The sequence below is a fragment of the Eptatretus burgeri genome, chromosome 10 (assembly GCF_056783735.1).
Source record: "Eptatretus burgeri isolate ZD-2024b chromosome 10, Ebu_testis_v1, whole genome shotgun sequence".
NCBI classification, from domain to species: Eukaryota; Metazoa; Chordata; class Myxini; order Myxiniformes; family Myxinidae; genus Eptatretus; species Eptatretus burgeri.
In genome coordinates this window covers 70,274,386-70,301,429 of record NC_140970.1, presented here as the reverse complement: position 1 = coordinate 70,301,429, position 27,044 = coordinate 70,274,386, and the positions used below count along the sequence as shown (strand labels likewise).

The 27,044-nt window shown below is 43.9% G+C and overlaps 1 protein-coding gene across 2 annotated transcripts in view; it reads left to right on the top strand.

The window, feature by feature from the left end:
- The first annotated feature begins 9,629 nt into the window (after positions 1-9,629).
- Positions 9,630-27,044, top strand: part of LOC147018820 (odorant receptor 131-2-like) — a 29,907-nt gene continuing 12,492 nt past the window's right edge. Inside the window, exon 1 of one of the 2 annotated variants that reach the window (XM_085900046.1) lies at positions 9,630-9,725. In XM_085900046.1, coding sequence (XP_085756172.1) covers positions 9,667-9,725 — 59 coding nt within the window. In that variant the 5' untranslated portion in view covers positions 9,630-9,666. Of the gene's footprint in view, positions 9,726-26,877 lie in introns of those variants that run through there. The other variant, XM_085900047.1, reaches the window with a different exon arrangement.

Genomic DNA, 27,044 nt, shown 5'->3' with positions numbered 1-27,044 from the left:
AGGTACCTAAATCAGTATTGATGGGTTGTGATCTGTATAGTTTGTGGGTTCAAATCCAGTTGAACGAAGGAAGAGGAATGATCTGGATTCTAATCTTCTTGAAAGGCAATTCATCTCAGAAGAATTCCTGTTTGTTACATTTGCCGTCAAAGGTGGAAGGAGCTGATGTTTTCACCCATGTCTGTCTGTTTGTTTTGTCTGTCTGTCTGTGTGTGTGCAGGATATCTCAAAAAGTTGTGGACAGATTCGGATGAAATTTGGACAGGTTGGTGTGCGACAAGGACGAACTCATTAGATTTTGATGAAGATCCGAATCCGGATCTGGCTACGAGGATTTTTAAAGCGATTCTTCACCATCGACAGACAAGGCCAAAACGATATACAGCACGATATCTCAAAAAGTTGTGGATGGATTTGAATGAAACTTGGTGGACATGTTGGGTGTGTGACAAGGACGAATTGATTCGATTTTGGTGAAGATCCAAATCTTGATCTGGATAAAACAGTTATTTAATTTTAAAAGTGATTCTTCACCATTGAGAGATTGGGCCAAAAACGATATGTGGTACGATATTTAACCTCCGCCATCGAAGATGGATGGAGGTTACTGTTTTCACCCCTTTCTGTTTGTTTGTTTGTTTGTTTGTTTGTTTGTTTGTGTGTGAACAGTATTACGGAAAAACTCCTCGACGGATTTCGACGAAACTTGGTGGGGGGTTAGGTCTGGTCCAACGATCATGCCATTAGATTTTGGACTTGGTCCAAAATCCAATACGGCCGCTATGGCGGCCAATTTGAAAAAATATTTGAATTTTTTTTTTTTGCATTTCTACATGTTTTAAGTGATTTCCAACCCCCTCCCCCCCCCCAAAAAAAAATTGTTAGAGAAAAATAAATGTTTGCAACTTTTTTTTTCAACAAAATTTCGATTTCTTTTTTTTGCATTTCTACATGTTTCAAGTGATTTCCAACCCCCCTCCCCCCCCACAAAAAAAAATTGTTAGAGAAAAAAAAAAATTTGCTAATTTTTTTTCAACAAAATTTCGATTTTTTTTTGCATTTCTACATGTTATAAGTGATTTCCAACAAAAAAACATGCCAAAATTATAATTGCGGCTGATTTTGGAACTTCAGGTGGATATACCCACGTAAAATCAATTTCTGTCTCAAGGAATCTAGTTATGACGAATGAATTGAGTATGTAAAAGTTAAAAGTAAAAGGGAAAGTTGCAAACTATAACTCTGTGAGCACTGTTGACGTCAAATTGAATGAATAGGATATCAGGTTCACTTGAGTGACCTAGCAGTATTGGCGGCGGAGGTTTTGCACTCTACCGAGTGCTCCCCCTCTAGTTCAAAAATGTATTTGGCCCAATATGTTTTCGTGGATCAGGCATTGCACAGCGGAGGTACGCACTCCACCAAGTGCCCTTATGATTTATTTTTGGATTTTAATTAATTTTTTTAACCATCCTGGTTGGTTCATTCATATTTTGAAATAAGAACTAATCTGCCCACCTTACCTGGTCTGATCCATATTACCTGATCTGCTCATCTTACCTGATCAATTGAAATAGGGGCTAATCTGCTGACCTTACCTGATCTGGTGAAATAGGGGCTAAACTGCCTACCTTACCTGATCTGGTGAAATCGGGGCTGATCTGCACACCTGATCTGATCTGGTGAGATAAGGCCTAATCTGACAACCATACCTGATCTGGTGAAATTGGGGCTAATCTGCACACCTCACTTGATCTGGTGAAATAGGGCCTAATCTGACCATCTTACCTGATCTGGTGAAATCGCGGCTAATCTGCCCACCATACCTGATCTGGTGAAATCGGGGCTCATCTGCACACCTGATGTGATCCTTTATTTTTTATTATTTTTTAATATTTTGGTGTACCAAGTTGAGGCTCGTGCAACTGCTAATATACAGAAACATAAAACAAGGAAGGAGACAAGAGGGGTGGGAGAGGGAAGCACAAAATAGTGGGGAACAGAGACAAAAAGAGATCTGTGGAAGGTAGAGGGATGGGACGGAGTACACGGGGGGGGGGGAAGGGGGAGCAAAATGGTACTACACGGACTTTCAGGAAGACAAACAGGGAATTTGAAGGAGGTAAGTTTTAGGTGGAATAATGGGGGTAGTAAAGATCAAAGATTTTGAATGGGGACAGATATGAGATGGAGGTGAAAAGCTGTTTTGAAGACCTGGAGAGAGGGGTGGGATTGAAGAAAGTGTGTGAGTTTATTCCAAAGGCGGGAAAAAAGAGGAATGAAAGGCTTGGACTTTTATCGTTCTGCACAGGTACTGGCAGTGCCACACCCCATGATCCAGTGAATACATGACTCCCCAGGCCCGAGCCAGACGTCTGTTGACCTCTGGCTCACAGCCAGCAGAGACATGACGATCACTCCCAAGGTAAGGGAATCTCTCCACAAACTCAACATCCTCACCACATACAGGTACAGATAGGATAGTAGCGTCCAAGATAGCATTAAAATCCTGGATCTAAGTTGTGACCCAGGAAACCCGTAATCCCAGCGGCTCCGACTCCTCATTCACCACCTCGAGAACCCCCAAAATGATATCTAGAGTCTCCGCAAAGATGACTGCATCATCTGAGAAATCAAGGTCAGTGATCTTTACATTCCTAAATGATACACCGCAGCTTGACCTCTCTGACATCCTCCCTAGAATCCAGTCCGTACAAGTGCTGAAAAGTGTGCGGGCCAGTACACACCCTGACACACTCCATAACAACTGGATATAAGTCAGAGATGGTTGCACCACATCTCACAGCACTCTCAGTACCAGAGTATAGTTCACACATCAGATCAATCAGTTTTGGTGTTACCCCATGAAGACCAAGAATCCTCCAGAGAGCATCCTGAATCACTGAATCAAACGCCTTACAGAGATCAACATAGGCTGCAAGCAGCCCCTGCCGAAACTCTCGCCTGCGTTCGGTGAGGACACGAAGTGCAAGGATACGGTCAATCGTTGACCTCTTTGGTGTAAAGCCTGACTGCTCTGGACGCTGGTGTTCAAGCAGATTGTGGCAAACCCCATCAAGAATTATCCGAGCAAAGACCTTGCCCAGCACTGAGAGCAGCATCACCCTTCGGTAGTTGTTGCAGTCTTGGCGATTTACAGAGAGGGACACAAGGCCCCTCTTCCTGTCAGTTGGGATGATGCGTGTGTTCCAGGCAGAGCACAGAACTGCATGCAATGACACAAGCACAACATTTCCGCCAGCCTTGAGAAGTTCAGCATGGATGCCACAGTTCCGGGCAGCTTTACTCCATTTCAACGTTCAACGCAGCCTGTGTTTTCACAAACGAAGGTGGACCACAGTTGATTGTAGGGTCAGCAATTGGGATTGTAACACCCCTGACGTCCAACTCGACAGCTGGTGGATCAGCCTGGTACAACCGCTCAAAGTATCTGACCAAGCGGGCCTTCACTTCGGACTCCTCTGTTAAGAGCCTACCATCCTCTGCTCTAACTGCAGTGCACCGACGGATGGGCTTGGACAAACGCAATGCACGAATTCCCCTGTAAGCAGGACGAGAATCACTTGGCCACACGCGATGGTCTACCCCCTCACAGATTATTCCCACATAGGCCTCCTTGTCCACCCTTAGTGCACGTACAGTTTTACGCCTCAGTGCCCCGAACAGCTCAGCTCTACTATTCAACCTGGCCCTGCGACTCTGGGTAATGGTACTCTGGGCAATTGTCCCTTGAGAGACAAAATTCTTCTTTGCCCTTCGGTGAGTTCCAAGACATGTACTGGCAATATCAAGGACGATGGTCTTGAAGGCACTCCACAACTCTTCAGGATCCCCCAAAGCATCCAGACCCCCCAAATCTCCACTCAGCCTGTTCGCAATATCCTCAGCTACCCTCTCATCCTTGAGCTTGCCAACATCCAACCTAGGCTGGGATGGTACCATTCTCCTGAATTGAAGCTGAAACTTAGGAGTTGCTACAACAAGCCCGTGGTCAGTATTGAGGAACTGAGCTCTCTGGTAGACCCTGCAGTTCTGGATCATCCTCCAACGACCACCAACAAGCACTTGGTCAATCTCCTTTGCCACACCACCTACGTTGGAATACCAAGTCCAGCGATGAACTTGTGGGTGCTGAAACCATGAACCGGCCACCCTAATTCCATGACTTCTTGCAAAGTCAAGGAACTTAGTGCTGTTCTGCTTCACAGTTCTAGACCCATGAGGACCAACACACATCTCATAACCATCCCTATCAGTTCCAGTCAATGTAATGAAATCTCCCAAGACGAGAAAAGAAATGAGTTGATATCGGGGAGAGTCAATCAAGCAACTCGGAGAACAGAAGGGATAAACGATGTGATTAATGTTTTATGTGGGCAATATTGGGCTCATGTGCACAGAGGGAAGTCTTTGCTGGAGGAAATGGTGACAAGCAGTGGTAGGATGTCGTGAGCAGTGGCAGTGGTGAGGGTGTAGCGAACAGTAGCAGTGGTGAGGGTGTAGGGAGCAGTGGCAGTGGTGAGGGTGTATCAAGCAGTGGCAGCGGTTAGGGTCTAGCGAGCAGTAGCAGCGGTTAGGGTGCAGTTGATGGTAGACATAGATTTGTGTTAAAGGAGTAAGAGTAAGGGATATTAATTTGAAGGTTGGTTAAATTGTAATGGTATTACATTAGTTTCCAGTTTGTGTTACTTCAACAGGAAGCACTGGCGTGTGGTGTGGTAAAGTGGAAGAGTACCGGTGCGAAGCAAATTCTGGGGCTTCTCTTTGCTTGGTGCACAATGTTCTGGACGCATGGACATTGTGTGGTGAGCTAGGTCAAATTCTGTCTTATAAGTTTCTACAACCACGAGCCAACTTCCTGTGAAATGCCTGCAGCTCGGAAGCACCGAGAAATTCTGCACTCAACAGCTGTCCTCTGACAGGGAATAGTGGACACAAGTGCCCAAGGAAACACTCTACTCATTAGTATTTTTCGACACATGTTTCCTGAAATATTGGATTCAAATTAAGAACCTTGCACTGGCTCCCTTCAGGCAGCACCAGAGCATCCTAACTGTATGTAACAGAACCCAAATCAAGTGTTTTGGTACTATAGACGTTGCCTGTAGCTACAACGGATCATCATGGATCAGTGCACGTTTTTTTTGTTGTGGATGTCCATGGTCCTGCAATTCTTGGTCTTCCATCATGCAAGAATCTACACATTTATACACTGCATTGTTCAATGAGCAGCAATCAACCACCGGTTTACAGCAATGTAAAGGACCTCTTGGATGTATATCCACCACAATATGACCGTATCGGCAAATTTCATACAATGCACAGGCTTGCCGTGGACCCAAATATCCCTCCCCATGTTGACTCACCACATAGAACCCCCACTGCTCTGAAGGCCAGAATTCAGTCAGAACTTGATGACATTGTTTGACAATATGGCATATCCAAGAACCGACTGAATGGGTCAGATCTCTCACGTATGCAACCAACAAAGACGGCATATCCGTATTTGTTTGGACCTAAAGCATCTTAAGTCGTGCCCTGATTCGTCTGTACCCCAAAATACCGACAACGGAACAGCTCAATAACAAATTTATAGGAGTGAAGTACTTCTCAAAACTTGATGTTCAGTCAGGTTATTGGTCTGTAAGACTTGAAAGTGATAATCAACACGTTCTTACTTTTCAGACCCCAGCAGGTCGGTATTGCTACCAACTATTGCCGGGTGAACTGTGTGGAAGCAAGAACATTTTCTGGACAGAAAGAAATAGACCGTATTCTCCAGAATTGCAGTGGTGCAGTTGGCATAGCAGACGACATCGCCACCTACGGCACCACTGAGGAGGAGTATGACCGGAACCTCAGTGAGCTGGTGAAAACAGCACTGTGCGGAGGCTTGGTTTCCAAATTCAAACAAATGCTGCATCAACAAGACCAACATCATCGTTTTCGGAAATGTTTAAGGCAGACAATGAATATGGCCTGACCAACACAAGGTTCAATATCTGAGAGCTATTCTAAAACCTGAGAACAAGGCTGAACTTCAACATTTCATCGGCTTCATGACATTTGTCACACTTCATCAAGGGTTTCATTGTGAAATCTGCCATTCTCAGAGACCTTCTCAAAAAGGATCTGAATTTCTATGGGAGCCGCACCATCAAATTATATTTGATCATCTGAAGAAGTGTCGGAACCATCCCTTCTTCACGACTATCTGTCAGAGGGGCCTGTCTACCTCCAATGTGATACCAGCCTTCGGGGCCTCAGGGCAGCATTGCTTCAGGTATATGGAAATCAGTCAAGGCCAGTCGCATATGCAAGCCAAACCCAAATGGATACTGAACAATGCTACGCTTGCATTGAATGTGTGATATTTGCTATCGTGTTTGGCATCAAACATTTCCATACCTAACCAACTGTGTCGTCACAGTTTTAATGTGCTCACAGATCATAAACCATTGTTGATTATCATTGATAAGCCAATTAATTGCTGCCCCACCGAGATTGCAATGAATGCTCATGAGACTTCTTTAAGGTTTTAACTTGATCAGATCAATGATCTTTTCACAATCAATACAAAGATTATTGAGAAGATTTTGAGAGACGAATGTGATCGATGCATTTGGAGCATTATCACTTCTCACAGGACGATGAATGCCCCTTCCTTCTGCCAGTTTTTTGCTTCTGCTCATTTAGTGTTGAAATACGAGTGCAGTTCCGATGATACGATCGCCTGAAATGCTGTGGTAGAACCTTTAGAGTTCCATCGTTGAGGAAGGACAGTGGTTTCACAAACAACAGATCAGATAAATTACAAAGAATGAATGAAACTCATGAGATTTATACTCCGGTGCAAGACTCGCTTTGTGTTCCTGTCCAATAGGCAAATATAATATCATTCACACACCTTTCAACATACCTTTTTGAGTTGCACACATGTGTCCTAAAAACTTGAGTCACAGAACTAATTAGAAATGTCAAAAACTGAAGAAAAAAAAATCATTTTTATGAAGGTAAAGAGAGGAAGGGATGATATTGTGGAGAGTGCATAATGGTGGGAAGGGGGTGTGGGGGGGGGTGTGGGTAGTAATTTTATTACCCCACACATGCGAAGCCAAAAAGTGAGATTTAACAATTGGTTCACTTCTGTCTGTCTACAAACATCAGTTTGTGATCGAGGAACAACTTAATTTCAATTGAATGTTATATTTTGAACATGATTCGGAAAACGAACCTGTAGTTTTGCAAACTTTGGGTTTGAATTCTTCCCAATCGCAAATGTGCAGGGAGGAGTGAGGTAATTATTTTACCCTGTCTGCCTGCCGAGTACTGAACTAAAATTGAAAATCATTTCAAACAGAAAACGTATTGTTTTTAAGGATGTTATAAAGGACACAAACAACAGGCATGAATAAGTTATGTAACGTGTTCGATAGGGTGGTGTGCAGGACGGTGCATCAATGGCGGCAAACTTCCAAATTTTTTTTTCTAGAACCTTTAAAATCTTTATTTTATTTCAATTCAACAATATACGTGAACACTGGACAACACAAATCGCCCTTCTGGCACTTTCAAAACCCTTCCGTTCACTAATACTTGTACAAAATATTATACCATTTTACATCATCTTGACCAATAAAATTTACTGCTTGCACAACCTGCCCAATGTCCTTGTTGCTCAAGAATGCGTGGGGTAAGGTGTTCCATGAACTCTCTTGTTTGCTTAAGTTGCAAAATAAATTTCCAAAGTGAAAGTTCACAGCAATGTCTGTGGGATACCTCCAATGAATACTATAATCCCATGAAATGGTGTTTGGCATTTTAAACTAAGATTTGTGTTGTGACAAGAGATTCCTGCAGTCTAGGCTTGTCAGATTCATTTATACTCATTCATTGCGAGTGTTTATTCTTGCCCCTGCCAGTTTCCTTGATTTTTAGCTCACCTGGAATGTAGTTCTGGGGAGCTTATGGGATGGCGTGTCGTCCGTCCATCGGTCCATCCATCCACAAATACTTGCAACTTCTCCTCTGAAACTACACATGCAATTCTGATGAAACTTTACCATAACCTTCATCACCTGTGATGTACCAAAATTTGTTCATGACATGAGAAATATCGGAGTTGAAGGGGGTTTAAGGGGGTGGGGGGGGGGTTCTCCCCCAAAATGTATATTTGCTTTCTTCTCTGAAACCACACACACAATGTTGATGAAACTTGACCACAACCTTCATCATCCATGATGCACCAAAGTTTGTTCATGGTGTTAAAAAAAAAATCCATCTGGATTTACTTTCTTCTCTGTTACATATTTTGTGGATAATGCATGCCCACCAGTGGTTCCCTGCTAATCATATCGAGCTGCTTGCTACCAGGTGAGTGCCCAGGGGTATTGCCCCAATGATTTTTTAGTTATCTGTTGGAACTGCTTTACAAAACATAATATTGGGTCTTGTCTCGTTGGTAATGAACTTTCAAAGCTCTTGGGGGGAGGGGAAAACTCAAGATGAACATTTCTGAGTTTGAATTTTCATGGCATCTCCTTTGGGAATTTATTTCACCAAATTGTTTCATTTAACCTCAGCCCCACCTGTGAGAGGAAGCAATATTGAGGCTTTCAGTAATTAGCTGAGCATGGATGCACATGGGAGATGAACAGCCTCTATAAATTAGGGAATAATAAATATCATTACCATTCCATGTTAAGATACAAGCGTTTCTCGATTGGCTGAAAGGTATCGTTATGCTGTTCTACTTTTGTTAAGATGCAATAGAAGATCTTTCAGATGGTGCAATGGTATTGTAAAATGGTGGGATACTGCATTACAGGGTAAGAGCGATGAAGGATGATCAATAAATTAATAGCCTGATGTTTACTTGGGCTTGACTTCACCAGAATCAAATAAATTCGTCCTTGTGTGACAAGGACAAACTTATTATATTTTGGAGAATATCCAGCTTCGGATCCAGATACTGGAATTCTTTAAGTGATTTTCACCATTGGGAGATGCGACCAAAAACGATATACATATTGCACGATATCGAAGAAGTTATGGACAGATTCGGACGAAACGTGGTGGATACTGGTGAATGACAAGGATGAATTGATTAGATTTTAGTGAAGATCCAGATCCGGGCGGAGGTATGCGCTCCACCGAGTGCCCTTGCAGTTTTTTTTTTTAAATAATGTTTTCTTTCACATTTTCTCCCGACTTATGTTTTATCGAACCTTTGATCTCATTTTATATTTCACTTATTTCATCCATGAACTTGCAGATCAGCTTTCGTAACTTTGTACAAAGGTATTTAGTTTATAAAATCACACATTTTAGTTTACTCATTGCCATCTTCGATTTATAAAATGTGATTGTGCTCATGTAATTGTAGTCGTGAATGTAGTTTTTTTTTTACATTGAAATGTGTTCAATCGCGGATTATCGAGGATTTTGATGGGAACTTTAAACTTGTTGTTTAACAGTGAAAGTGATATCAACTGCTCATTCCCTCCGTGATTAAAATTGTATTAAACTTCAACACCTTTAAAATATTATTAATTATCCCCAAAAGGGCCGATCTATTCTCAGCCTATTTACACCATCGCTCCTGTTTCAGGGAAGTAACGACCTGTCTGAGTAAAGGAATAAAGGATGACCAAAAACACAAGCAGTTGTTTGAACTGCTCCCAAGTTCAGGAGCTGTGGTTCGTGTAAGTACAGTGTTCGTGTGTTCACTTTGTGAACTTTTCTTTGGGATCACCTGCAGCAAACTTGGGAAATTATAATTAAACCTCGTTTTTCCTTTTAACAAACTGATAATCCGAGATATTAAACATATAATCACAATGATTTATAATGTTTATGAATGCACAACACATGCTCAGTGTGAATCAGTTCTCTCTGTTTTGTTCCTGACACGATTCTCTCCAGTAACTAAACTCTTGGCAAGATGGCCTAGAGGTAGGTGCAATTGCCTCTAAGCTGTCTAGCCTTGGTTTGAATGCCGACCCAGCTATAAAATTCCCTCCCGGTGTTTCACAGGCAAGGTGATTCACCAATGTGTGTGCCCTCCCTCGGATGCATGTTTAGCAGGCGCCCATCTGCTGGCATTAGTTGGTGGACGTTAAAGATCCCATGGTGTCCTTTGTGAAGAGTAGGCGAGCTATTCCAAAGAGTAAGTGAGCTATCGCAGGCACCCTGGCCGAATTCCAAATAACCTACAGAGGGACATTGCATCAGTGGTACAGCCTCAGTTCGCAGTCTTGTGTCTCATACAAAATAAGGAGAATTACAATCCCGAAATGATGATTCAGTGTACATAGATACAGTATATGTGCTGTTGTGCACCTTCTAACTGTTATTTGGCAGGAACAATTGTCTGGGTGGAAGACGGATGGTTGTTCTGCGTGGATTATGCGGTTTTACCGTGTGAGACATAATTCGTGGCGATGCTTACCATCACAGTCAGGTGCGTCTGATGTATAAACGATGAATGTGGTCATCATTGGTTAGATATGTATTAGTATACAATCCTGATGAGGGCAAATAAGCCTGAAATCTGGATCGGTGCTTCCGTTTGATGTTTAACTGTTGATGGCCATATAATCTTTGTCCTTTTGAGAGAGTCACCGGGCCGAAGCCTCTGTGTTGGAAGTGATGCTTTGGTGTTGACTCTGTCCAATGGGGATCAGCAGAGTGCTCGTCACACTCCTCAAGTTTTGACACACATATATATATATATATATATATATATATATATATATATATATATATATATATATATATATATATATATATATCGTAAAAAAAATGGAAAGATAGCATAAGATTGGGGTAGTTGAGATGATAAACTTTTAAAAAGAACAAAATTGCTTTCAACCAAAAATGTAATGAGATCTACTTTGCAAATCCTTACTAATCCTTACTTGCTGCATAGGATCAGCATGACCCCAATTAGTGGAAAGGGGTGTTTTTATCTTTGCAGGTGGTCTTGTGGAGGGTGGGGGGATGTAAATTTTCGATGTAAATGTATATCGTGGAGCACCACTCCAGGTCGGGAGAGGGTTTTCCAAGTCCCCACCATTTACTATGCAGTATTCCTGTTCTCACATTTTCTCGTGCAGTGAGGTGTTTTGAATTACACAGAAAGAAGTATTTTGTTATGCACGTTTGAACATAGATAATCACATAACCCCCTGGCCACTCCCATAGGGAGCGGGTGCTTTAAGTTTAAGTAATAAGCAATAACGAACCAGGTCTCAGATGATGTTTTACCCGCTTCACAGAGAGCTTCCTCAGGCCAAAAGACCCCACGTCTCAGCAGGTGCACACTTTTATTTCTGATGTGACCACTCATTTCCGGTCATGTGCCGACGCGCAAGGTTGATGAAAGTGTTTTTATTTTGCCAAACCTTGAGCAAATAAATGTCAAATCGCATAATTGATGATCTGCTCTGGACTTTTTTTTAACTTACTCATGACCTGGTGTTCTTTGGCGAGTTATAAATCCGATTTTGGCAATGTATCTGCGATTTGAATCTGGAAAAATGTAATCCGCAGATGAGCCTGCAGTTCTCATTTGTTGTCTCACTTTCCTCTGTGCATGCTTATCGACTGTGTATATGGCTATGTATGATGTATGTACATGTTTTGTGTATATATATATATATATATATATATATATATATATATATATATATATATATATATATATATATATATATATATACAGTATATATGTATGTGTAACAAAAACTTCAAAATTAATCACTTGATGTTTTACATCACAAAAACTAGATAGTGTTGTCCAGCAAGGCCAAATATGGTTCGAGTATGTCCCAAAAATAAATATCAGGTGTACATTGCGTCCCAGAAAACATCACTTTGTGGAAAATGACACTTTCGTTGCATTATATAGAACAAAAACACGACAGTATAGTCCAGCAAGGCCACATATGGCTCCAGGTTATCCTATTTTTTTCAAGTGTACATTGTGTTCCAAAACAAAGTATAACTTTGTGGAAATATCAACCATCAATTTTAATTGTCAACTGAAGGTGGGCGGAGACGAGTACTCTTGGTGAGTGGGAGTACCGATACTAGTTCTCATAAACTTTTGATGGCGTCCTGCTTTTCCCAGTATTTTATAAAGACCTCCTGTTTACTGAGGAAAATGCCTTCGTCGAGCCAATAAATCTGAATATTAGATCAAGTTTTTGCTCTCGTGACTTCTTGGAGATTGGAGTTAACCCCCTGCAAAAATCATGTCTGTCGTTGCTCTTCCTCTCCGAAACTACATAGACTTTCAGGCAGGACCTTTTCTGCAATGTGCTTTGCATATCGGTTGAGGATGATTCTTGATAATGTTTTGCCAGTCATGACGAATGGCGAAAACCCTCAATGATTGTCGACAACAGAGCGATCACCTTTTTTGTATTTATGGACAACAGATGTGTCTTGAAAATCTTGCAGAATGGTCTTATGATGCCACATTAATTAAAACAATTCTGTGCAGCATAAACTGAGTGCTGTGCCACCATAGTTGTAGATTTCAGATAGAATCATATCCAAGCCAGGTGCTTTGCCGTTTGAGAGTTGTTTTCTCGCAATGCGAGTTTCATCCAGACTCGGTCCTTCAGCCAAGTTTCCTTGCATGACAAATTGTGGCATTTGATTAATGGTTTCCATATCAAATTTGATTTCCGATTCAGTTGTTTTAAGTGTTCAGACCATCTAAGAAGCATCTTCGATTTTTTCCGTCAAGAGGATTTCATTAAAAGACATGACAGGCAATGAACCTCTTGCTTGAGGACCATGTACAGCTTTAAAAGCTTCGTATAAAAACTTTCTCACGTGCTGATTTGCACAAGTTTGCAAGTCAGTTGCTCTGTTTTCCAACCTCTGAGTTTATGCAGGACTGCTCTTCTTATGCTGAAGTAGGCAGCCTTGTAAATGAAGTCATTCTTGTTATTCATCCAATCAAGGTGGAGTTTGTGCTTTCTTTTTGTAGCAGTGTTATTTCCTTATCATTTTCATCAAACCATATTTGTTTGCGAAGTGTGGGACCAATGACTTCAAGAGCACATTAATTCATCGTTTCTTTGAAATTCATCCATTCATTTTCAATATCATCAGAGGCTATTGGACTGTCATATTGGAATTTGGGTTCAATAATTTGACAGATTAATTCCAGTTGAAGGAATCTCCGGTTTTTTGATTTTGATCTTTTTCTTAAAAATGTTCAATTTGTTAGTGACTATGATCACTAACATGTTAGTTAATGTTCAACATGACTATGATCCATCCACAACTCAGCACCATGAATTACTCTGCTAATTAGAACTTTTTAAAAGTCTTGTGTTCAAGAATATAATTATATAATCCATTGAGGGTTAATGATTTGATTGGGAGTGTCTCGAGGTAGTTTTGTTTTTATTTGCTTGCCACAAAACAGCATTCGTTATTTCGAGATGGTGTTCAGCTCATTTTTTTGAAGAAGTAGAAGGCTGTTGTTATTACGTTTGCCTGCCCCGTGTTTGCTAATAATACACGCCAAGTTTGGTAATCAACTCCAACACTCCAACACTGGCAACACTGAAAATAATAATCTTGTCTTTTTTGAGATTTGGAAGATAACGTTTTCCAAATCGCTCTGTTAAGCAGCCTTGACTTGCTCAAAATTTGTCATTTGTGTAAGCAGACACCAAAGTGGCATCGTTTTTTTCTTTCATAGATATCCTTATTGTCATTATACACTCACTTATACCAACTGAGAGACTTTCGAGTTTGTTACCATGTCATTGTCAGGTCAAGCCAGATTAGATCTGTGATTTGCTGCAGATACCATGTAAACCTGCACTAACTTGTTTCATGGTCGGTTTGTCGGCGACTAAACCGTCTTGCCCACTGGGTTCTCTGATGAGGAAGGCGTATAGATATGGACAACCAGCAGGATTGAAAAGAAAACCTGTCAAAGGGCGGAGGAGTTCCTTCTGAGCCAACGGCCATCCATTTCTCGAGCCCAACTGTGTCTGTGGACATCCTCCTGCAGTTGGGTTACTTCTTTTTTAAGGAGGTTGTTGGCAGGCTTTGCACTCCGCCCACTGTAAAACACTTCATTCCGCAAAACCCACAAATGTAAGGACATCTGAAAACCCACTCCATGGCAGTACCTCCTGTGCTGCTGCCCTCTGCAGGGCAGCTCACCGGATGACAGGATTGGGGCAAAGATTTTGGGACCCCATTCCTTGATGATAGGAGGAAAACCACGGGGTATACCTCTAGGGTCAGATTGCGGTGGTGTGTGGCAGAGTGGCGCTGAGGTGTCGTCCACTCGAAGGTGGTCTCCTTAGGTTAACTTGAGGTGGTCCCTTCGGGTGGGTGCCTGGAATGCCCTATCCCTTAGAGAGGATGATCACCTGTCTTTTATCATCTGAGCTCAAGCATTTGAACATTGGTATTGTAGCACTCTCTGACGTTCAGAGATCAGGTAGTGGCGAGATCATGATGGGTGGTTTCACCTACTATTGGTCTGGTCGCTTTGATTGTTACCATACCCAAGGAGTTGCTGTAGGAATCCCATACAGAGGAGGAATTCCATACATACCATTGTTGTAGGAATCCCATACATACTATACAGAGGAATCTGTAGCTGTGTCCAAAAAGCTGACTCCAATGATAATTGAGGTAACACCGGTCAACGAGCAAATGAGACAAAGGATTTGTCACTCCTTGGGTGTCGTTTCCCGAGTCTCTGTATTTGCTCTAACTGAGGGGAGTGATCTCACCGTGGGGATTTAATCTCACTGTGATCTCGTCTTGGGGGATTTAATGCATCGACTGGAACTGATACAGATGGTTATGAGACATCTGTTGGTCCCCATAGGTCTGGAACTATGAACCAGAATAGCACTAAGTTCCTTGACTTTGCAAGAAGTCATGGACTTAGGGTGGCTGGTTTATGGTTTCAGTGCCCACAGGCTCATCGCTGGACTTGGTATTCCAACGCTGGTGGTGTGGCAAAGGAGAGTGACCATGTCCTCGTTGATGTTCGCTGGAGGATGGTCCAGAATTGCAGGGTCAACCAGAGTGCTCAGTTTCTCAATACCGACCACAGGCTTGTTGTAGCAACGATGAAGTTGGAGCTTAAATCCAGGAGAATAGTACCATCCCAGCCTACGCTGGATGTTGGCAAGCTCAAGGATGACAGGGTAGCTGAGGAGTTTGCGAACAGGCTGAGTGGGGATTTGGGGGGTCTGGGTGCTTTGTGGAATCCTGAAGAGTTGTGGAGTGCTTTCAAAACCACCACTCTTGATGTTGCTGGTGAATGTTTTGGAACTCACCGAAAGGCGAAGAAGAATTTTGTCTCTCAAGGGACACTAGATACCATTGACCAGAGTTGCAGGGTCAGGCTTAATTGCAGAGCTGAGCTGTTCAGGGAGCTAAGGCATAAAGTTGTATGTGCGCTGAGGGTGGACAAGGAGGCCTATCTTTGAGGAATCTGTGAGGCGGTAAATCATCACCGGTGGTCAAGTGATTCTCCACTTGCTTTCAGGGCAATTCACACACTACGTTCCTCCATAGTCCGGGAGCCAACCTGTGTACGAGGCTGTTTTAGGGTTGGACCTTACAGCCTCTGCTATAAAATTTTACACCCCCAGGATGTTTAGATATATGTTTGCAGTTCATGAAAACCAATGTTGGCAATTCATAAGCTCTTGCGAAAAATTTTGGTGGACGTTTTTGTTTGAGGAAGATTTGAAAAATTTGATAAAACAGCAATTGTCAATAAAATTTCTAAAAAAATTAAAAAATTACATTCATGAAAAATAAATGTGAACTAAATGTAAGAATTCAATCAGTGCATTGTAAAATGACAAAAAAAAAATTGCCTTTGTGGAAGTAAACCTCGTAAAAGTACATAATTTTGTGAAAAATGCCTTAAAAATAACGTTTTTTGAAGATGGCCTTTAGAACTTTTCTTATCATAGGCAGATGCTGCATTAGAATACTAATTTCTCTTAATGTGAGATGAACATGGTATCCATGGCTAATTAAAACAGCAAATTTGAGTGAGTTCTATCAATTTTTAAAGAGAAAATTAACATTTTTGTCAACCAAAGTTACCCCTACCCCCAAAATCCTCTTACTCTATTGAACACAGTTCGGTTAAGGTTTGCTGGATCCAGGTTGGGTACTTCACAGTTCACTCTTCCAAAGGAAAATTCAATGGTGTTTGGAGTGACATGGCCCTGGAGCAGACATACAACAATGAAGGGAAGACATCGCTGTTCAAAGGCATATCTCAGGCACCAGCTGCTCGAGATAAATATGTGAAGACAGCACCATTTCTCACAGCTGTATCAGAGAACATAAAGTCTATGGCTAATCTAGGCCAACAGGAATCTACTCATCATGGATAAACACAGAAGCAGGCAACAGAAGAACATATGCATGTTGAGGAGATCAAGAAAGTGATATGCCAGCAGATGATAAACCCATTCCAGTGTAACAACCAAGTGGATCTGCTCAATAGAGCAACTGGTGAGAAGGATGCTTCAAAAGACTTGGTCCATGCTCAAGCTAAGGGCATGGAAGCCATTATGAAAGCAGAAGAGGTGGTCTCTATTAAGATTGAACCACTGAAGCTGGTAACTTTCTCCTCACAGAAGAAATCAAAACCATCAAGGAAACAGTTTAATCAGGATCTATCAAGATGAGACTGCAACTACACGTGTGCTGTGTTTCTATCGAGATGCCGACCCAGTCACAAGACAGATTGCATTTTCCCATGAGTGGACAGACTATCCATCATCCCTGTTTGAGGTTGATCCACGCTTAGCACAGGGGTTTGTAATGCGCAAAGGCAACAAGTCTGATTTCGTGGCAGTGCTAATTGCTGAAGCTGAGCAGGATGTTGTTTTACAGCTGCCATCATTACCACAGAGTGACCTATACACAGTTTATCTGGTAGACACAATGGCATTTGGAAATAAATACCAAAAAATGGGTGTGAAAACATTTGGTGAACTTCCCCAGCTGTATCTTCGCAAGCTCCTGCAGTTGAAACCTGAAATGTGCAACTGTGTCAACATCATTGGTGATCAGTATGATTTTGATGATAGCCATACTTTGAAGGGTGATGAGCAGCAGAGGAGAAACCAGACAGACCAGGCAAGACAATTCTCACCATCCAAGAGTCTAGAAATTCCGGACTGGAATTTACTCATGAAGAATCCAAGAAATAAAGGAAATCTTCAGAACTTCATTGGCACTTCCCTTTGTGAGAGTCCTGAAGCTATTCCGGATGGAGTGACCATCATTATTGGTGGTATGATGGAAAACAAAGGTCACACTCTTTCCATCACATCAGCATCAAGTTCAGTTCTGGACTTACCTTGTGAAGAACATGAAGAGGCAGACACAAGGATTATTGCTCATCTTGCATATTGTGTGGAATATCTTGATCACCATCGAGCTGTTGTGCATGCAACAGATACAGACATAATTATGCTGTGTATATATCACTTCTGCTGCTTGAACACATTGCAAGAAATCTGGATACAATGGCAGAATCAATACCTACCTATTCATGAGCTGGTAGAAGTGTTGAGCAAGAAGTACCAGAAAATCCTCTTGATGTCGCAGCTACACTTCTGTGCACATATGTGTTGTGTGGATGTGACACAGTGAGCTACCCATTCAGAAGGGGAAAAGAAGAGGTCAGGTCAGGTATGGGAGCATGTGCCAGAACAGCGCGTCGCTGCGTCCACTTTCCGCCGGTACTCCAGGGGCCTCCATCTGGCCATCCCCCAGGCAGATGCCAGGCCCATCCCCATCTCCTTGAGATGATGGTCAACCTGCTGCAACCATGAGGCACGTGGTCGGCCCACTGGCCTCCTCCACTCATGAGACTCCCTCGCTGAGAGAATCTGGTGAGCAGGATCAGCGTCAGGAAAACGAGCCACATGTCCATACAGCCGCAGCTGACGCTCACGGACTATGCAGGTAACAAATCCCATCCGAGTCTCTCTCAGCAACCGCTCGTTGGACACAAAATCCGACCAGCGATAGCCAAGGATTCTTCGAAGAGACCTGGTACCAAAGGAATTAAGTCTCCGTCTCAGATCCTTGGTCAAAGTCCAAGTCTCGCACCCATAGAGCAAGACTGGAAGTACCAAGGACCTGAAGACTCGGACTTTCGTCCTCCCGCACAGGTACCGGCAGCGCCACACCCCATGATCCAGTGAATCCATGACTCCCCAGGCCCGACCCAGACGTCTATTGACCTCCGGCTCACAACCTGCGGAGACGAATATCACTGCCAAGGTAAGTGAATCTATCCACGACCTCAACATCCTCACCACAAACAGACACAGACAGGACAGCAGCATCCAAGATGCCACCGAAAGCCTGGATCTTAGTTTTGACCCAAGAAATCCGTAATCCCAACGGCTCCGACTCCTCATTCAGCACCTCGAGGGCCCCCAAGAGGATGTCTAAAGTCTCCGCAAAGATGACTGCATCATCTGCAAAATCAAGGTCCGAGATCTTGACATTGCCAAACGATGCACCGCAACTTGATCTCTCCGACATCCTCCTTAAAATCCAGTCCATACAAGCGCTGAAAAGTGTGGGGGCAAGTACACATCCCTGACGAACTCCAGTAACAACTGGAAATAAGTCAGAGATGGTACCACCACACTTCACAGCACTCTCAGTACCAGAGTAGAGTTCAGACATCAGATCGATCAGTTTCGGTGGCACCCCACAAAGACCAAGAATCCTCCAGAGGACATCCCGATTCACTGAATCGAACGCTTTACAGAGATCAACATAGGCTGCAAGCAGCCCCTGCCGAAACTCTCGTCTGCGTTCGGTGAGGACACGAAGTGCAAGGATACGGTCAATCGTTGACCTCTTTGGTGTAAAGCCTGACTGCTCTGGACGCTGGTGCTCAAGCAGATGGTTGCGAACCCTATCAAGAATTATCCGAGCAAAGACCTTGCCCGGCACTGAGAGCAGCCTCACCCCTCGGTAGTTGTTGCAGTCTTGGCGATCACCCTTCCCTTTCCAGAGAGGGACAACAAGGCCCCTCTTCCAGTCAGTTGGGATGATGCCTGTGTTCCTGTGAAAAGAAGAGCGGCACAGGTTTCTCTGGGACTGATAGGAAACCTTCCCCACCTTGTTGATTTTGGAAGAGATAGTGAAATGGCAGCAACAGAATGTGTCATTGATGAGGCCAGAGTATACTGGACTGCTCTGCATGGCCAAAAAGGGTTCAGCTGTTTGGATACCCTCAGGCAGCATATGTTTGTCTCTTCAAAATTAGACCTTAGGTCACTGCCAGCAACAGAAGATGCGTTTTACTTCCTTGTTTTAAGAGCATTGTATCAATTGCTTCTGTATAGACGTGCACATCTCAGTGACCGAGCACTTCCCCCAGCCACAACATTTGGCAGAACCCTTATCAATGGAAAACTGGTCCCAATTCTCATGTCTAAGCCAGCCAAGCCAAACATAGACAAAACTGTGTCATGCATGTGCAAATTATCCAAATGTCTGAAACGATGTTCATGCAAAAAGGCTGCTGTGCCTTGCTGAGTGACATGCAAATGCCTTGGTCAGAGAGGTTCATGTGGTGGAGTTGTTTCAGAGAGTGACTCTTCCTCTGAAGAGGATGTTTAATGTCACAATATTGTGTTAATCCATTTCTAATTTTATCTTCCTTAAAACCATGGCATGTAAAAGTATGTTCTTGTTCCTGACCCCATTGATAGTCAAGCATTTCTGAGTTACATAAATCTTTTGTTGTTTGACATATAACCTTGTCAATTGTAGGTAGGTTAAATCTACACCAATTGTGATATAGGAAATGAACTCCTCTTTAATATGAGGGGTCATTTGTGTATATAGGTTTAGCGGTTATGATTTTAGGACAATATGAATTACCCCTACCCCCATCCTACATCTTCGCTTTTGCCAACATTTTGTTATCAGAGGGGGCTCGCAAAAGTGCTGACTGTGTTGTTGCGCAAGAGTTTCACCATTGCCAACATTGGTTTTCATATACTCAAAGGGTGTCTCTTTATGAAAATCAACACAAAAATTTTATAGCAGACCGGGCAATTTTTTTTTAATTTTGATCGGTTGGCTCCCGGACTATCCAAGCCTGTCCCTCAGTGTACTGCAATTAGAGCGGAGGGTGGTGGGCTCTTGACAGAGCAGTCCAAAGTGAAGGCCCGCTGGGACAGTTGCTTTTATCGTCTGTCTGAAGCTGATCCACCAGCTGTCGAGTTGGATGTCATGGGTGTGACTATTGTTGTCCCTCGAAGCAAGCGTGATCAGGGGCATATCTACGGAAAATAGCGCTCATGGCAAGCAATGGAATTGCGCCCTGTCCAAACATCTGACACCCATCTTTTAGATAACTTTACCATAATATCAGCTCAAAAATACAACCCAAGCTCGTTAATCTTTTAATTAACAAATGATGGCACTACATGAAAATTACAACTGCACCTTCCTTGCTTTCACTGATGCAAATTGGTCTATGATGTGCTCAAATCAGTTTTTTCAGTTTCTTCTCTTTCTACACTCAGCGGAGCAAGATCACAGAGTCTGCCTTGATCCGTGGAGGCTCTCAAATATGAAAGTATTAGTTTTAACTCGCTGAGTTAAAACTGATACTGAAACTGATACGCTGAGATAATTTCTCACAGCTGGCGATGGAAACTGCGATGGTTAGCATTATCTGAATAGCAATGTGAAGATTGGGGAAGATGCTCTCATCTCCATACTGAACAAAAAATTTGAGAAGCTCTTCAGGTCTTGATATTTTCATGTTGGCCCGACTTGATAGCAACATTCTGCAATCCAAAATTTCTTCAGATAGCTGCTGTCCAGCAACATCAGAGCTGTACTATTCGTCCAAATTTTCGCACTTCTTCTTTAACGCCCTGTCACACCTTGACGATTTAGCCAGCATATGCCTGACGTATGCAAAATTTGGCTAAAACGCTGGCACACGTCGAATACGTTATGAGTAAGTTTGTATACGTTAAGAGCATGCTGGCATACGTCGTAGTATGCTGTCTTTTTTTCGTAGTACGCTGGCATACGTCGTAGTACGTCGAGGTGTTAGACCAATTTTTCATGCTTGAAATTTTTCGACGTATGCCAGCGTATGACTCACATGTTCCGCATAATGCAGGCCATAAGTTGTAGTCACGTTACGCGATCGTTGACACATGTCGACACACGTTACTTGTACGTTACTCATAAGTCGAAACAGGTCAATGTAATGGTTAGCATCAGTGTTCCAGACTCCTTGGTATTTTTTTTTCTTCGGTATTACGGTGATGTTGACACTTCGATTTCTAGTGCGGTTATAGTATAATATAATTAATAGGCTGCCGCTCAACGATTTAAATCATAACCGCACTAGAAATCGAAGTGTCAACATCACCGTCATACCGAAGAAAAAAAAAAACCAGGGAGTCTGGAACACTGACGCTAACCATTACCTCAACGTGTTTCGACTTATGAGTAACGTACAAGTAACGTGTGTCGACGTGTGTCAATGATCGCGTAGCGTGCCTACAACTTATGCCAGCGTATGTGGAACGTGTGTCATACGTCGAGTACGTCGAGAAATTTTCAACATGCTGAAAATTTCTCGACGTACTCGGCGTATGACGACGTATGTCAGAAAACTACGACATACGCCAGCGTGCTATTAACGTATACAAAACTTACCCATAACGTATTCGACGTGTTCCAGCTTGGTTCGGCAATTTTTTCAGACGTGAGCATACACTGGCTAAAACGTCAAGGTGTGACAGCGGCTTCACATTTCGATGTCTAGTGCGGTTATGATTTGAATCGTCGAGACACAGCCTATGAATAGCCTACGACACGTGATTGTTGGCGATACGCTGCCGCGCTATGCATAAGTTAGACTATCGTTGGGCATAGGTTGTGAACGCCGAGAACACGCTCAGCATTCGTTGGTATAAGTTATCTATATATGATTGAAACGTTCTGTGTACGTTACTAATACGTTATGCATACGTCCAACACTTTATTATAGACCCAAAACTTAAAAAAACATCAATAGTTCAGCGTACGCCAGCGTTTTACATACATTTTGATACCTTGCCATACGCTGGCTAAAAGGTCAAGGTGTGACAGCCCCTTTAGGTCATTAGTGTCGGCGCCGTAACACAGTCCCTCGACATCGAGAAGGAACCCAAACTTGGCGTCAGTGTCATGCAAACGAGTGAACCTTTTGTCCATTTCTCTGTGAAGACGGTTTAGTGTTCCCTTCATGACTCTTTCCATTTCCTCCTGAGCTGTTAACCAGGCGTCTCTTGAGTTCTCATCAGCCATCTGTTTCTTTCGTCTCTGACGTCTTTCAACTTCAATATTCCATTTTTGACAGAAACGGAGTCCTGCCCAGTGGCGCCCCCCCCTGAAAGTGGCACCCAGGGCATGCGCCATACCTGCCATACCTTAGGTACGCCACTGAATGTGATCCACCTTCGTTTGTGGAAACACAGGCTGCGGTGAACCGGTTGAAATGGGGTAAAGCTACTGGGATCTGTGGAATCCATGCTGAACTTCTCATGGCTGGTGGAAATGCTGTACTCATGTCATTGCATGCAGTTCTGTGCTCTGCCTGGAACACAGACGTTATCTCAACTGACTGGAAGAGGAGCCTGCTTGTCCCTCTCTGGAAGGGGAAGGTTGATCGACAGGACTGCAATAACTAGCAAGGGGTGACACTGTTCTCAGTGTCGGGCAAGGTCTTTGCTCGGATAATTCTTGTTAGGGTTTTCCACCATCTTCGTGAGCACCAGCATCCAGAGCAGTCAGGCTTTAGACCAAAGAGGTCCACGCTTGACCATATCCTTGCTCTTTGGATCCTCACTGAACGCAGAGGAGAGTTTTGTCAGGGGCTGATTGCAGCCTATGTTGATCTCTGTAAAGCGTTCGATTCAATGAATAGGGATGCCCTCTGGAGGATTTTTGGTCTTCATGGGGTGCCAACAAAACTGATCAATCTGATGTTTGAACTGTACCCTAGTACTGAGAGTGCTGTGAGATGTGGAGATAGCATCTCTGACTTATTTCCAGTTGTTACTAGAGTTATTCAGGGTGTGCACTGGCCAACACACTTTTCATTGCTCGTATGGACTGGATTTTTGGGACGATGTCAGAAAGATCAGGCTGCGGTGCATCCCTTGGGAATGTCAAGATCTCTGACCTTGATTTCGCCGATGATGCAATCATCTCTGCAGAGACCCAGGGTATCCTTTTGGGGGCCCTCGAGGTGCTGAATGAGGAGTTGGAACCACTGGGATTATGGGTTTCCTGGATCAAAACGAATATCCAGGCTTTCAATGACTTCTTGGATGCTGCTATATTGTCTGTACCCATTTGTAGTGAGGATCTTGAGGTCACGGAGAGATTCACTTACCTTGGCAGTGATATTCATGTCTCTGCTGGCTGTGAGCCAGAGGTCAGTAGACGTCTGGGTCAGGCCTGGGAACACATGGATTCACTGGATCATGGGGTGTGGCGCTGCCGGTACCTGTGCAGGACGATAAAAGTCCGAGTCTTCAGGTCCTTCATGCTTCCAGTCTTGCTCTACGGATGTGAGACTTGGACTCTGACCAGGCATTTGAGATGGAGACTTAATTCCTTTGGTACCAGGTCTCTTCGGAGAATCCTTGGCTATCGCTGGTCAGACTTTGTGCCCAACGAGCGGTTCCTGAGAGAGACTCAAATAAGATTTGTTACCTGCAGAGTCTGTGAGCGTCAGCTGCAGCTGTATGATCATGTGGCTCGTTTTCCTGATGCTGATCCTGCTCACCAGATTCTCTCAGCGAGGTAGCCTTGTGAGTGGAGGAGGCCATTGGGCTGAATACATGCCTCGTGGTTGATCAGCATCTCAAGGAGTTGGGGATGGGCCTGGCATCTGCCTGCGGGATGGCCAGACGGAGGTCCATGGAGTACCGGTGGAAAGTGGATGCAGTAACGCGCTGCTCTGGTGCATGCTCCCAAACCTGACCTAACCTGACGTGTCAGCTGCCTGTTCAAGTGGAAAACAGTTAGCATGAGTCTTGAAAGTTTCAACGAAATTGCCTTTGTGTGAATTAATACTCTATTGATTTTAGGTCATTGGTGAGTGTGCGGTCCATTTACTTTAGGCTCGATCCTATTGTTCTTATTCACATTATGTCTCCATGTTTATTGTAGAACATGCAACAAAAATTGTTGACTTCCGGTTCTGCGTTTGGAGCGTTGGCAGGTCTCCTTCAGGGCCTCTTTCACCTGTGTGGGTACCTGGGTCAACTTCCCGACCCAGACTGGGTGTGGGTACCTCTTTCACCTGTCATGGCACTTCAGTAAAAGCTTTCTGCGACTCATTGGGACTGACTCAATCGGTCAACTTCCCGACCCGTATCTCAACCAATGGAACTCCCTCTCTTCGGGATCTGATTTTGAGAAATTTCCCTCACAATATCTGCTGCTCTTCCTCCACTCCAATCGGTTATTCTGACCACGTCCTTGTCAAAGTGGACATCTCTCTGGGTATTATCAGAGAACCACCTCACCGCCGTCGAGTCTGGCATTTTACTCAAGCCGACTGGCAGGGTCTCCAAGCAGCCATCAAACTTATAGACTGGTCTCCTATCGCTACTTTCTCCAACATCAACTCATCCTGGGAATTCTTTCAAAGAAACTTGCTCTCCCTCATGCACAGATTTATCTCCTCTCGTCTTCAGTTGTCCTACCCTTCCTCCCGCCCTTGGTTCACTGCAGCTTGTGGCGAGGAAGTTGTCCTGAAACAACACCTATCTAAGCTCAAGTCTGAACTCTCAAAGTTCTCTCCCTCCTCCAAATCCTGGTGGCATCTAATCAAATCTGTTTCTGGTGTATGTTCCCCCTCCATCCCCTCCCTTATCTCAAATGGCCACACTGCTAATACCGCGCGTGAAAAGACTGAAGGCCTAAACTCGGTGTTTGCAGCTAAATCTTGTGTCCAAAACCCATCACTTTCTCTAGCCACCGTACCCAGTCGCACCGAACTGTCCCTGGACTCTGCGTCCTTTTCTCCTGACAAAGTGGAGAGCTTGCTGTGAAACCCCGACTCAGATTCTGCAACCGGTCCAGACGGTATCAGCCCACGTGTCCTAAAAACCTGCTCTTCTGATCTTGCTCACCCTCTCTCTGTTATGTTCACCCTCTCATTTGCTCAAGGTCATCTGCCATCTGCTTGGAAATCAGCAAACATTACTGCCCTGCATAAAAAGGTGCAAAAACAGATCACTGCAACAACAGACCAATCAGCCTTCTCCCAAACATCAGCAAGGTTCTGGAATCCATCATCGCTTCAGACATTAAATCCTTCCTCTTCTCCAATGGCTTGATTTCTGATCATCAATTTGGTTTCAGAGCAGGTCACTCTACCCTGGATATGCTGCTTCTGCCCTCCCAACAATGGATGGAGGTCATCAATGCCGGAAATGAAATCAGAGCCATATCCCTAGACATATTGTGTGCTTTTGACATGGTTTGGCATCCTGCCCTGTTCACCAATCTCTCTTCCTATGGTATCCAAGGCCATCTCAACTCATGACTCGCAGACTTCCTCTCCTGTCGCAGTCAAAGTGTGGCCCGAAATAGAGTTCTTTCATCCCCTGTTCCTGTCCAGGCTGGAGTTCCCCAAGGTAGCGTTCTGGGCCCTGTTCTTTTTCTGGTTTTCATCATGACCTCTCCGACTCTCTGGAAAATCTTCTATATCTCTTTGCTGATGACTCCACCCTCTGCCGTACCAACGGTCATCCCTCAGATCGGCAAGCAGCAGTTTCTTCGCTTACTGCAGATCTGGGTAAAATCACAAACTGGTCCAACACGTGGAGCATGTCTTTCAATCCGAACAAATCTCACACTCTCACTATGTCTCTCCAAAAAGACCGTTTTGAAAACCCCCCATCCACTTCTCAACAATCCTCTGGAAGAAGTCCTCTCTTTCAAGCTTCTGGGTCTCACTATCTGCCATGACCTTTCCTGGGAAAGCCACATTTCAAACCTCGCCTCCAAAGCCAGTCGCCGACTGGGAATCCTCGGTCGTGCAAATTCCTTCTTCGGCCCACCTGAGCTCCTGACCACTTACAAAGCTTTTGTCCGCAGCCTGATGGAGTACTGCTCTCCCCTCTGGGCTGGTGCTCCTGCCTCCCACCTTTCTCGGCTTCATGCTGTGGAAACCAAGGCATTTCGGATCATTGGCATCTCCCGCTTGAGGCTAAGTCTTTGGGCCTCTCACTCTCTCACCGCGGGCTGGTCGGTGGTCTTTGTGTCTTCTGCCGTCTCCTCTCCAGCCTCGCCCCCCTGCTCTCTCTGCGATTTGTCCCCACAACATTTCCGCAGGACGCTCAAGGTCCACCAACAACCCCCTTCTGGTAAAACTACCAAAATCACAAATCACTGCTCACCTTCACTCTTTCATTCCTCTTTTTTCTCGCCTTTGGAATAAACTCCCTCACTCTATTCAATCCCATTCTTCCCTCCAGGCCTTCAAAACAGCTGTTCACCACCACCTCTTATCATCCCCCGATCTTTTTTACCCCCGATAATCCAACCAAGCCCACCTCCTTCAAATTCCCTGCTTTCTTTCCTGAAAGTCCCTGTAATGTCAATCCTGTATTCCCCATGTTCCCCACCCCATCCCTCCACTTCCACAGATCTCCAAATGTCTCTGTTCCCCACTGTTTTGTCCTTCCCACTCCCGCCCCTCTTGTCTCATACCCCCCTTGCTGTGTGTTGTGTGTTAGCTCTCACACGAGCCGCGACAAGGTATACAAAAAAACCCACAGGCTATTGCTTTGTCACCACAGCTGTGATGGTGAGAGGATTGAAAACGCATTACCAAGCTTGTTTGTCATTGTGCTGTGGCTCACCGTGATGGCTGCAGCGCTCTGTAACCTGCTTGTGGTTTTCACAATCTGCTTCAAGCCGATGCT